At 40.8% G+C, this 13,250-nt stretch overlaps 1 protein-coding gene across 2 annotated transcripts in view; it reads right to left on the bottom strand.

The window, feature by feature from the left end:
* Window positions 1–13,049, bottom strand: part of HBS1L (HBS1 like translational GTPase) — an 88,804-nt gene extending 75,755 nt beyond the window's left edge. The window contains exons 1-2 of one of the 2 annotated variants that reach the window (XM_040449117.1): window positions 12,821–13,049; window positions 8,321–8,386 (exon numbers count right to left, since the gene is read on the bottom strand). In XM_040449117.1, coding sequence (XP_040305051.1) covers window positions 8,321–8,386; window positions 12,821–12,863 — 109 coding nt within the window. In that variant the 5' untranslated portion in view covers window positions 12,864–13,049. The remainder of the gene's footprint in view (window positions 1–8,320; window positions 8,387–12,820) is intronic. The other variant, XM_040449116.1, reaches the window with a different exon arrangement.
* Window positions 13,050–13,250: the final 201 nt, after the last annotated feature.

Below are 13,250 nucleotides of genomic sequence, written 5' to 3'. Positions count from 1 at the left end.
TGACCTGGCTGAAGTAGGACGCTTAACCGACTGCGCCACCTAGGCGCCCCACTCTCTCTCTCTCAAAAATAAACATTAAAAAAATTTTTTTAATAAAAATTAAAAAAAAAAGAAAATACTAAAAACTTAATTTTCACTTTCTGAGAATTGCTAATTTTGTCTGAACCCAACAGCTGATCAAAATCATAGACCTTAATTTTTGAAAACCTCCTTTCAATCACGCATTGTCTACACTGCATAATAGCATCACATACCTAACTCTGACTTTCAGATATCAGCCTGTGCCATTCTATAGCACTCAGTGTCATCCCTCAATGTGTAACTGGTATTGTATATTTCATTAAAAGGAGGAAAGCCAAAGTATGAGAGTGTCAATATATGTCTGCGTATCAACAACCAAATATAAGTGAGCAAAAAAGAAAAATCATCATGAACGCCCCCAGGGCTGACTCTTCCACCTCAGCTGGATGCCCACTGACCTCAATTCCTGCAGCTTGTGTTCAATTGTGAAGAAATATAATTAAAGAATAAGTTAAGAAAGATAGAAAGTTACAAAGACAGAGGGTAGAAATACAGCATTCTACACGCAAAGTGTTCCTAGGGATTTTATAGTATTTAGCTTTCTGGAAGAGCACATAACACTTAAGTCTACTGCTTAGTGTTCCCACATTGAACCTTTGTGCATGTTTTCAGGAAGGCATGACCTATGAAAGAAAGAGAAACTAACCATAAAGTCTATAACCAATGCATATAAATAATGCACATACAAACACTAGATAATGCTATGGCTTATGTGTAATACCCCTACTCAGAGGGCTGTGGCATAAGTGCTATCTATTCATAGACTATATAAAGCATGGCCTTAGAGGTTAGTAGTAAAAGCAAAGAAAAAAACTAACGATGCATTTTAAGAGCCAAATGAGTAGTACAGATGAGTGCTACAGAGGCACAGTCACCGAAGACTGGCGCGATTATACAAAATGAGGTAAGAACATCAGAAAAACTGAGGAGCAGGTGGAAGACACCTGGGACAAAAAGAACAAGTAAGAGAGAGAGTGCGGCTATTCTGCCATACTGCGTGTTTCCTTAACACAACCTACTCACACCAAATGGTAAACAGGAGAACGATGAGGGTAAAACATTCAAGTTGCTTTGGTTATGAGATTTTGCCCCCACTTCGATGTTTTGCATCATCACCTAAAAGCAGCAGGTACAAAGTAACGTCTGCCACAGCTTACACCGTAACTGTGACCGTACCATAAAGCCAGAGCGCGCCACATTCTTCCTCTAGGCTCAGTTTGGAGGACCTGTGACTTGTTTTGTGCATGCCTACCACTTCTTGACTCTCCGAGATCTGTGAGCATTTTGCCTTTGCAACATGACTTGTTAGTTTAATTATTTCTCACATTTCTGTCAAGCTTTTACCTTTCTTAAAAATTTAAAGTTTTATAGTTACTGGAATATTTCTTTATTAGGAAGTTAAGGTATCTTTTCAAATGTACAAGCATTTTCATTACTGTTTTTGCAGTACTTTACAGGCTCAGTGATCTGTCACGATCCTATTTTTTCCCAGTTCTGCTATTTTTTGTATACAATTCTGAAGACCCTAAGGTTTTCAAAAAATACACATATTAGAGGCGCCTGGGTGGCTCAGTGGGTTAAGCGTCTGACTTCCGCTCAGGTCACAACCTCACACTCCGTGAGTTCGAGCCCCACATCAGGCTCTGAGCTGACAGCTCAGAGCCTGGAGCCTGCTTCAGATTCTGTGTCTCCTGCTCTCTATGCCCCTCCCCCACTCATGCTCTGTCTGTGTGTCAAAAATAAACACACATTAAAAAAAATATACACATATTATGGGCGTGCCTGGGTGGCTCAGTTCGTTGTGTCTGACTTTGCCTCGGGTCATGATCTCATGGTTCCTGGATTCGAGCCCCATGTTGGGCTCTGTGCTGACAGCTCAGAACCTGGAGCCTGTTTCAGATTCTGTGTCTCCCTCTCTCTCTAACCCTCCCCTACTTATGCTCTGTGTGTCTCTCTCTCTCTCTCTCTCTCTCAAAAATAAACATTAAAAAAACCTTTTTATTTAACAATACACATATTATGTTGCATATATACCCCTATTTATCTCCCTCTAGTACAAGGAGAATAGAGCACTGCTATTATAATGAAATGGGGTGGGATGCCTGAGTGGCTCAGCTGGTTAAGCATCCAACTCTTGGTTTTGGCTCAGGTCATGATCTCACAGTCCATGAGTTCAAGCCCCACATCAGGCTCTGCACTGACAGCATGGAGACTGTTGGGGATCCTCTGTCTTCCTCTCTGCCCCTCCCTGACTCTCTCAAAAATAAACATTAAAGTAATTAATTAATTAGTTAATAATAACTGGGGTACTAAAAAATGTAAACTGGACCGCTTTGTGCCTGGTAATTTAGAAATTATTTTCCTAGCTGTAATAAACTACTCAGTTTAGCCTAAAAGTAACAAAAAAAAAAAAAAAAATACTTTCCCTAACTTCTTCTCTTATCTTTCAACTGTGAGGAAAACCCTAAGGAAAATCAAAACTTAAGTAAGGAAAAAAATCAGATAATTCCCTCAACAATTTTCACTCAGGAAATAATTGACAGGGAAAAGGAAGTTGTCAATATCCAGGCTGCTACTCAACCTCAGAGGAACTATTTTTTTTCTGGGGGGGGGGGGGAAGCGGATGGATTCTTATCCCCAATCTACACACAAATCCAACTCAGAAACCTACACTGTGGCTACTGTTTTAGAAATGCTGTTGGCTGGATTTGCTGGGAATTGGGGCGGGAAAGAAGGTAGAAAAAGTCCCCAGGGAAAATAGCTACTAGTGGGGAAAAAACAGTCCAAATCTCTGAAGTTGAAGTGAGAACCCAAAAGGCAAGAAATACAATAAAAAGAGAAAGAAAGAGGAGAGAAAAGGATAAATACAAAATACTATTCTTTTCTAAATTTAAATCACAAACTTTGATGGAAATGCTTTCTGAAAAATTGGAACACCCATAATTACTTTTAAAACTTAAGGCATTTAAACATATATGAAATTTCAAAGAATTCAAAACCTGACTCCTAAACTGCCTCAAATTGTTCCCTAAACACCTTAAATTGAATATCATGTAAGAAGCACTCACTAATGATACAACTGCCTGAGCTTCCTCCTCTGGAGGTTCTGATTCTGTGATGCTGGAAACGGGACCGGAATCTGTATTTTTTTATGTGTTATGTATTTTTGAGAAAGGGAGAGACGAAGTACGAGTGGGCAAAGGGCAGAGAGAGAGAGAGAGAAAGAGAGAGAGAGAGAGAGACAGAATCAGAAGCAGGCTCCAGGCTCCAAGCTGTCAGCACAGAGCCAAAGCAGGGCCTGAACTTGTGAATCGCATGATCATGACCTGAGCCCAAGTCTGACGCTTAACCAACTGAGCCACCCAGGCACCCCCAGGGAATCTGTATTTTTATACTATTCCCAGATGACTGATATCAGGGAAAGTTAGGAAAAACTGGCCTACAAATCCCCCTGTAGTCCACTTTGTATATGGTCATCAGTTCCTTTCCAAAAATATTACCCCTTATTCAAAAACCTCCAATAAGCTGACACGACACACCAAAAATTAAAAACTGCCTTCCAGAATTTGCCTATTTCCGTTCCCAGCCCTCTTTCCTGCTGCAAATGAGTGTTCTCAAATAAGCCTCACATAGAGGCCACTGCTCAAGCACTACTGTTTCCTCTGTCTAAGATGCCATTCTTCCTCCCAAATGTCCCAGTCCTTCCAGAAGCCTTCCCACACCCTTCAAGCAGGACTAATGTTCCACCCACCATACCACTTTGGCACATTTGAAGAGGACATTTAACATACTTCCTTATACCAAATTAATTCATAAATTTATTAGAATTGGGTTTTTCTTACACGTTAATTGATGCTTAATAAAGATTCTGAGTTGGAATGGAATGAATACTACTGTTTAAGCAATCATTGGAGGCCTTTTGACTGAGTGGCTCCAGTGCCTGGCTAACAAATGGAAAACTAAGCCAGAGTCAACTCCTAAGCCTGAGGATCAAGAAGAACAACCAATCAGGGGTACCTCAATGGCTCAGTTGATTAAGCTTCAGACTTAGGTTCAGGTCATGATATCACGACTCAACCTGTGGGTTCAAACCCCAAGTCAGGCTCTGTGCTGACAGCTCAGAGCCCGGAGCCTGCTTCGGATTCTGTGTCTCCATCTCTCTCTGCCCTGCCCCCGCTTGCTCTGTCTGTCTGTCTGTCTGTCTGTCAAAAATAAATAAACGTTAAAAAAAAATTTTAAAAAGAACCACCAATCACAAAAATCCAACTAGGCTTTCTCAAATAATGCAACCTTTAAGCTATAGTCAATCAAATAATTTCCTTGCTTTGTTTCCTATCTTCTCTATAAAATCCCTGCCCCTTAGTCCAATCTGGTGGGGGGACCATAACCACTTCCAGTTTGGAGCTGCCTGATTCAAACTGGTGTTTGTTCGAATAAATTCTTACTAATTGCAATATGCCTCAGTTTATCCTTTAACACTTCCAATTACAGTAGGCAAAACAAAACCCACAACTGTTCAAATAAAGTTGTATATGTAGGCTCTTTTCGCCATCCTCAATTCCTTGGCTATGTTCAACACGCAATATCAAAGTCAATCTTTCCAAAGGAAAAAAAGCTGTAACATTTAGAAATTCCCTTTCCATCAGGACAACGGTGCCTACCTAGAGTTCAAAAACGTACATGTGCTGATGAATTTTAGAAAAATTCCTATTAATTGATAAAAATCACTCAATTATCAGAATTCATAAGACCATGAATATGATCAGCTCTTCAATGACACTGGTTGCTTCTTTAAGAACAGAGCATCCTTCTAACACTATTCATTTTTCATTGAAAATCACTTGGAAAATATATCACTAAAAAAGAAAAATAAGTTTCTGATCTAACATCACTATTGCATACATGTTTTGAAAAACTAAAAGACCCCAAACCACATGCATTTGTTAAAAACACAGTTTGTCACAGAAAAAACTCAAAACCATTTCACTGTACCTCCCACTTCAATAGTCACTGACTTCTTGGTGTATAGTACAGAAGTAACTCAAGGAGTAAAACTATCCTGAAAATGAACCACACACAAGACACACCGTCAAGACCTATGAGAGACAAAGGGATAAACTCTGACCTCAAGAAAGCGAGGCCATGAACACACACAAAAAAAACACCCTCTGAATGCTTGACGTGGTATGCCATCAGTTCCTTACACGAGATCAAGAATACGTTATCCAGATAAGCCTAGATAAATGAATGTGTTAACCTGCAAGATTAAGATGTCTTTCAGCAGTCCCTCTCTCTATAAAGGTTTCCACACTGTGCAAGCCAGATTCAACCAACTTCCAGATCCTGTAGCCCTTAATTCCTGTAAGGTATCTCTTGAATCTATCTCCAAATCGAATGCTACCACCCTTGTCCTAAACTTTGATTCTCAAAGCAAACATCAACAGACTATGGAGAGCTTATTAAATAAAAGAGCAGCTGTGCCCCCCTCTGAACAGGGCCAAGAATTACTTTTCTAATAAATTCCCCAGTGATGCTGATGGTACCTGGACCACACTTTGAGAACACTGTCCTCAAATATCCTCATCTCCTCTAGATTAATAAACCCATCTCCAAACTAATCTATGTACATCCCCTAATGTACTACCTTCAATCCAGTCTCTACTATGTAAGAGCTTTTTTAAAAAACTCCCATCTAGGGGCACCTGGGTGGTTCAGTTGGTTGAGTGTCTGACTCTTGATTTCAGCTTAGATCACGATCTTAGGGTCCCAGGACCAAGCCCCTGCTTAAGATTCTCTCTCTCTCTCTCTCTCTCTCTCTCTTCCTCTGCCCCTCTCCCCTGCTCAGGTGTGCATTCTCGCTCTTGCTCTCTCTCTCTCTCTCTCTCAAATAAAATAAAATACTCCAATCTAATTATCACACTCACATCATCTTCTCAGTTTCATGAACATGCCATGCTCTCCACTGCACTTAAAATATGAGTGATAAAGTTAATGCTACCAGATATCACTTTATCACCTAGTCAACTGTGACAGTATATCGTAGGAACCCCAAAGGGTTAACCCATGAAGTTTTTTTAACACTGCAAGTGGCAAGTGTCTCAGAGGTACCTTGAAAAAAATGAAATTTCTTTTATCCTTCATCCCTACAAAATGTGGTCTTGAATCCCAGCAAAGGAGCTCTAAAGGCATGATGATTAAGCCATCTCTGAGCTTGTAACCCAGTCTGCTTTACTCTGCTTTGTGATGCTGGGGTTGCAGTCTCTAGGAAGTTCATTTCTTTGACAGCTGGCTCCCTTTTAGGATCAGCCAATGGGGAGATGCTAGAGGGAGACTGGAAGGTCAGAAGAGGAAGACACGTGCTCCTTTCCTTTCTGCTTCTTGTCCATCCCCCATCTGCCCAGCAACACTGCACGCTGCAGTAACAGCAGTTAGTACCAGTTAGCAGTTTTCCCAAAACTCCCAGAACCAGCTTCAGTGTGCCCCTGCCCACATCCCTCAGACACCCTGACCAGCCTGCTGACTAGAACTCCCTGTTGAAAAGGCTGAATCCCAGGTTCACAAGGTCCTTTTGCAGGCACCGGTACCAGCCATGCACTGTCCCCCTCCTCAGAGGTCTGAGTCTCCGTTCCACAGCCCCTCCTCTGAACTTCAGAAGCAAAGCAGCACCGTCCTGTCACAGGCCTAAGTTCCAGCTAGAAGCACCTCCAGGAGCTTCTAAAAGGTCGGGTCTGACCTCGCCCACGTGCTCCTCCAGGAACTCAGAACTGTAAATGTTTCCTGAAGTTACCACCTCCCTGACACTTTGCTCGCCCTTTTTGCATTTTTTTGTTCTCTAAAACCTAGCTAACAATTTTTTTGTATTAAATTCTCTCTGGCAGGGGTGCCTGGGTGGCTCAGTCAGTTAAGTGTCTGCCTTCAGCTCAGGTCATGATCTCGAAGTCCATGGGTTCCAGCCCCGCGTCGGGCTCTGTGCTGACAGCTCAGAGCCTGGAGCCTGCTTTGCATTCTGTGTCTCCCTCTCTCTCTCTCCCCTTCCCTTGCCTGTGCTCTCTCTCTCTCTCAAAAATAAACAAATAAATACTCTCTGGCAAAATGACTGGTACAATTTCTATCTCCTAACAGGATCCTGAATGGTAAGTGTGTAACACTAGAGGAAGATTGGAAAGGCCCTGATAGTAGTAAGGCTAAATGAGGAAAGCAGAAATCAAGAGCTAGATGCATTTCAGAGCAATAAGGAGAGGTGCTAAGACAAGTTGTGCAGTATCTCTGCTTTATAGGGAAGAGGGATTCTAAAAAGTCAGAAGGGACATATTTGGTCATCAGAGACTGAAAGTGAGATTAAAGCAGGTACAGGTCTACAGGGCAGCTTCAGAGACTAAATGGGATTAAAGACAAAGTGGATTTTGATAGAATGTTAATTATATTAAGCTCTTAATATAGAGCCCTTAAACTTGTAGAGAATGAGTGCTGTGAATTATACTTATGTTGTACCTAACTGTATTTAATTTTACCCTTTCACAGCACAGTAAAATTTAGCAGGGCATTTTAACTAACTGTTTATAGAACAGAATGAAATTTGAAGACAAATATATTATTAGGGAAATTATGAGAAAAGGTCTGGTCGAACATTATGTATTTGCTGAAAAGAATATATGAATGTTTCATGTTTTCTTTATACAGTGACAAAGAACTCTTTCAGCAGGTAGGCAGGAGATACAAACTGATGCCCAGTCCTACCGAAAAATGAACTCTACATGACTCTTCGGCTCCATCAGAAGTCTGAACTACATATATTTGGTTTACTTAACAAACTATATAACAGTATACTGAAGTACTATATGAAACGTAGTCTATATGTAACACCTCAATGTTTCTAATATTCAAGAGATCCCTGAGTATATAAAGTTAATTGCTATCTGCTTTCAAAAGTTTTAGGTTTTCATTATTGACTAAATTACCATTTCAGTAAAATTTAGATTAACTGCATGTTACAAAGAATTTTGGAAAAAACATACTTTTCAAAGTTTTCTTCAAATTGTTGTTGAAAGCTAAATGATGAAATCAATACTTTAAATTCTTTTCTTAGGTAAAGAAATGATTTTATACACCTTTAAAAGTTAACATACAATTATCTTTTAAACATTACATAATATCATAGCCTTATGGAACACTCTAGTCCTAGAATGACAATGATACTTACTTAACATTTTTAAACCCCCAAATAATGGAAATCAAATACCTGTTGATGGCGAAATACAATAATCATCCTCTACAGACTGGCCATAGAGATCATCATCTTCAAAATCTATAATAAAAACACAAAAGATAAATTTATTTACAAGTTCTTTTTGTATTCTTAGTTATTAACAAGGAAGCATCAGAACTTTCTCCAAACTAAACCATCCCTCAAAATTACAGGAACTTGGAATGTCTGCTTTTCCAAAAAATTCTAAAAATTTTATCCACAAAGTAGGCACTTACTGACTTTATGCATAAAGACATACACAGTTCTGGGGCGCCTGGGTGGCTCAGTTGGTTGAGCGACCAACTTCAGCTCAGGTCATGATCTCATGGTTTGTGAGTTCGAGCCCCGCGTCGGGCTCTGTGCTGACAGCTCAGAGCCTGGAGCCTGCTTCAGATTCTCTGTCTCCCTCTCTCTCTGCCCCTCCCCTACTCATGCTCTGTCTCTCTGTGTCTCAGAAATAAACATTAAAAAAAAATTTTTTTTAAAGATATACACAGTTCTTCATTTTTTTAAGCTAACTGGGTTTCATTAAAATTTTTCCAAGTTTTCACTTTATGCAATCAAAAAACGATAACACCACAGGCCACAAATTTGAATTGTCTCTCTGGTGTTAAAACCTGAAATAAGCCATCCATTCATTTTTTTTTTTTTTCACCAAGTGCTGTCTATGACCTAAGCATTTATTTCCCATACAATTGACTAGCACAGGGTATACAATCAGACCATGAGAACAGATTTTCTTCACGTCAAGCTAATTTCTATAAAAACCATCTTATCCTAAACTCCCTTGTGCTTTGTTCACGCTAATTGGACTTCTTTTCCTAGTGACCAGAATATGCACTTTGCCCAGATTTCCTAAAGCTGCTTCTTTTTCCTAGTTAAGGTTCCAGCTCAAATGTCACCTGTTTCATACATCTACCCCTAGCACTTTTACTCTCTAGCACACTCCTCCAACTGTCTGTCTTCAAAGCACTATACATCTATGTCATTCCATGAGACTATAAGCTCCTTCTGGGCAAGGCTTTGTCTTAGCCAACTACCTAGCACATGTTTGGAACTAAATCAATTCTTGTTTTATTATAAAGTAATGAATCAAACAATTTAAAACTAAAACCTCCAAGAAACATAAATATATTTACATAAAGGTATTTATTCACATGATAGACTATGCCAAGGACTAATAAAGATATCTGAGGGGCAACAGTGAGTGACAGGAACATTCCCAGATCTATAGGAACCTAAACTCTAACAGGAACCAAACACAAAAAACAGGCAATTAAAAAATTATATGACAAGTGTCTGAGACATGAGAAATATAGACTGATTTGGGAACACACACGTGAACAACAAAAACAGAACTGGAAGTGCGGTGGCTAGAGAAAGATCCCCAGGAAAGTAGTATTGAAACTAACTCCAAAGGATAGGTACCTAGTTTCTCAGGGTATTTATGTATCAGGAACAGCATGTTCAAATGCTGAAACCAAATGTTTATGGCAAAGAAAAATTAGACAAATACAACTATTGGATAAAAATATGTAACAGTGAATAAATTATTAGATCACAATCCTAAGGTAGCAACTTATAAATGAGTCATTTACAAAAAAAAAAAAAAAAAAATTAGACATTAAAGGCAAGAATCTTTTTTACCAGGTTAGTTTTCCAACTGAAAGTGACCCTAACAGTGCCACAATATAAAGTTTATTTATTTTTGACAGAGAGAGAGAGAGAGAGAGAGAGAGAGAGAGAGAGAATGAGTGGGGGAGGGGCAGAGAGAGAGAGAGACAGAATCTGAAGCAGGCTCCAGGCTCTGAGCTGTCAGCACAGAGCCCGACATGGGGTGAGGGCTCGAACCCATGGACTTCAAAATCATAACCTGAGCCAAAGTCGGATGCTCAACCGACCAAGCCACCCAGGCGCCCCAACAGTGCCACAATATAAAAGGATGAAGAGAGAGGCACCTGGGTGGCTCAGTCGGTTGAGCCTGCGACTCTTGATTTTTGATTTCACTTCAGGTCAAGAGATCTCACAGTTGTGAGATGGGGGTGGAACCTGCTTAGGATTCATTCATTCTCTCCCTTTCTCTCTCTCCCTTTCTCTCTCTCTCTCTCTCTCTCTCTCTTTCTCCCCCTCCCTCCCCCCTTCCCCCGCCAGCACTCTGTTTCCCAATAAATAAATAAAGATGAAGAGAATTCTGTCCTAGGATTTTTGTAAAGTGGTTCTTTTCCTTGACAAAATTTTGTAATATTTACTGCACATAAAGCATTTTACCAGCTACTGGAGTAAATGTAACAACAGAGTAAACAGAATAATAAAGAATAGACTATGCCCTCCTGGCACTTTTAAATTAGTAGCTAACTGAGGGGTGCCTGGGTGGCTCAGTCAGTTGAGTGTCTGACTTCGGCTCAGGTCATGATCTCACAGGTCGTGGGTTCGGGCCTGGCACCGGGCTCTGTGCTGATAGCTCAGAGCCTGGAGCCTGCTTCGGATTCTGTGTCTCCCTCTCTTTCTCTGCCCTTCCCCCGCTCATGCTCTGTCTCTCTCTGTCTCTCAAAAAATGAATAAACGTTAAAAAAAATTAAAAATTAGTAGCTAATTGAGCATTAGCTAAAGGCAGTCATGTAAGGTACTATCCAAACAACAGAGAAGAACAAAGTGAGAGTTAAACTGAGGAACCAATAGGTTTTAAAGCACATACTCTAATAAAGTTATATTACTTTTGAGAATTTTCAAATTATTATTTGAAAATAATACAAAGGAAACATTAGGAAAAAAAAAAAAGAAGAATAAACTGGACCCTTAAAATGAGTAGAACTTTTATAAGCAGGAAATAGGGAGGAACCTCCCATGCTACAGGAACAGCTTGTTTATGACATCATCAATTGTTCCAAAGAAACAAGACCAAAAAAACCAACCTGACCTGGGATTGCCCAGGTGAAAAGATATTTAGCACTCACTCCCACAGGACCTGCACCTCTCATCCAGGAAGCCTTCCTTCACACAGAAACCCTGCTTTAAATTCCTCCAACCCACTCGGGAATAAGGTGTTCTCACTTAAGTAGTAGCTCCCACAGCATCTTGGGAGTACTTTTTGTAGCATGTCATGCTCGAATCATCGGTTCCTTGTGTATTTCCCCCTCTACAGTCCCTCAAACATCTTACTATTTTTCCCCAAAGCTTGGAGCAGTACTCCAAGCACCCAATTAATGAAGAATAGGCACTCAATTAATGTTGGTTGAAGAGATTATGCATACTTATTGAAGAAATGAGTACATTGCAATTAGGCCTATCCATACTTTTCCTGTCATAACTGCAAAACTATCTCTCGGGCCTAAAGTCATCCCTCAGGTAGCAGCGATCCACGTGCAATAAATCCACTGCATACACTTAAAACGACCTCCAATCTGAAGTGAACACCAGGAACCTAACATGTGCCAGGCTGGCGAGGCGAATCTCCAAATGCAGTACAGGGTGTTAGCTACCCTTCACTATGGTTAGGGCATACTGATGTTCTAGAATAATCTGTTGACAGTGCCAATAACAACCACTAACATATTAAGCACACTTAGACTATTAGCACTTTAAAAAGCAACAGGTCTTAACTCCTTTTTTGCAGTCCTTCATATTTGTTTATAATTTTAGTTTGTATGATGCTTGGTGATGCCTACATCCTACTACAAGGAAATGATGCACTTATCCTAAACTAATTCTAACTCCTTTTAAACTCCTAGAGAACATTCACATGCACATTTTTTATTTCATTTTTAAAAATCAGTAAGTACTTTCTGGAGCTCCCTTGCTTCTAGTGTTGCTTTTTTTCCCATTCCAAAAAACATTTATATTGAGCATTATCAACCAAGAACGGAGTATACACCTCAAGATCATCTGATCCACTTATTAATTAGGCCGTTTTAATATCTTTTTTATCGTCTCCTAAGTTTCCAATTTAACTTGAAACTCATACAACCTAAGTTCAGTTAGCTCAAGCCAGGTTCTACACAAAATGTATGCATGAACAAACACAGAAGATTCACCATGTGTATCTAATAGTTACAGCCTAACAATTGAAGGTAAGCATGAAATCAATCCGTCTTTTACAAGCGAGCATCATTTCGTGGGCATTTTTTAAAGTGGGGTCGGAAGAGAACACCTAGAAGGAGGCAACTGTGTACCCGACCTGGGAGGAAACAATGGGAGGGAGAGGTGACGTGCACAAATATCACCGAATCCCAACCTCCGCAAATGTCCTCCCCATAGGACGACGTGCAGCACCTCTCCTGCCCTAAAATAAAACCAATCCCAGAGGGTAGAAATCACGACATAAAACAACGCCACTCGCTGGCATTCAGATGAACTGTTATTTTCTCCAACTGAGGCTGCTGTGAATTCCACCCTGGCACCACTAACGAGAAACTCACAGATCAAAGTGTATGCCAACGGGCTGGAATCCCAGCTGGAACGGCGACAATGACGTCCCGGCAAGACCCTGCCACATACCTTCATCGTAATTATAGCCTCGAACATTCCGATGCCGGGCCATGGCGGGAGAACGGGCCTTTGCCACAGCCCCTCACAAAACACACGGCTTAGATACCGATAAGGCGCCAACTGCGGCCTGGACAACACACACACGCCATCTTAGCTTCCGGCAGGCCTCTGCGCTGAGCTCCTGCGCACGCGCTACGTCTTAAGCCGCGCACTGCGCGACAGCAACTTCTCAGGGTCACCCGCCTCCCCGGAGCGCATGCGCAGTTATGCTCACGAAAAAAAAGCTCTTGGGCGTGCCCCGCCCACAGACAGGTTGACTGACAGGGGCTTCAGGGGGCGGTATCCCAGCGCCTACCTTTTGTCGATTTGGAACAAAAATTTGGAGCGCGAGTTCGTGACCTACGCCAGCGTTCCAGGTTATTTCCCAAACTGGTTTCTG

Source organism: Herpailurus yagouaroundi, unplaced genomic scaffold (assembly GCF_014898765.1).
Source record: "Herpailurus yagouaroundi ecotype Mexico unplaced genomic scaffold, PumYag 198, whole genome shotgun sequence".
Classification (NCBI taxonomy): Eukaryota; Metazoa; Chordata; class Mammalia; order Carnivora; family Felidae; genus Herpailurus; species Herpailurus yagouaroundi.
This window is presented reverse-complemented; position numbering and strand designations above follow the sequence as displayed.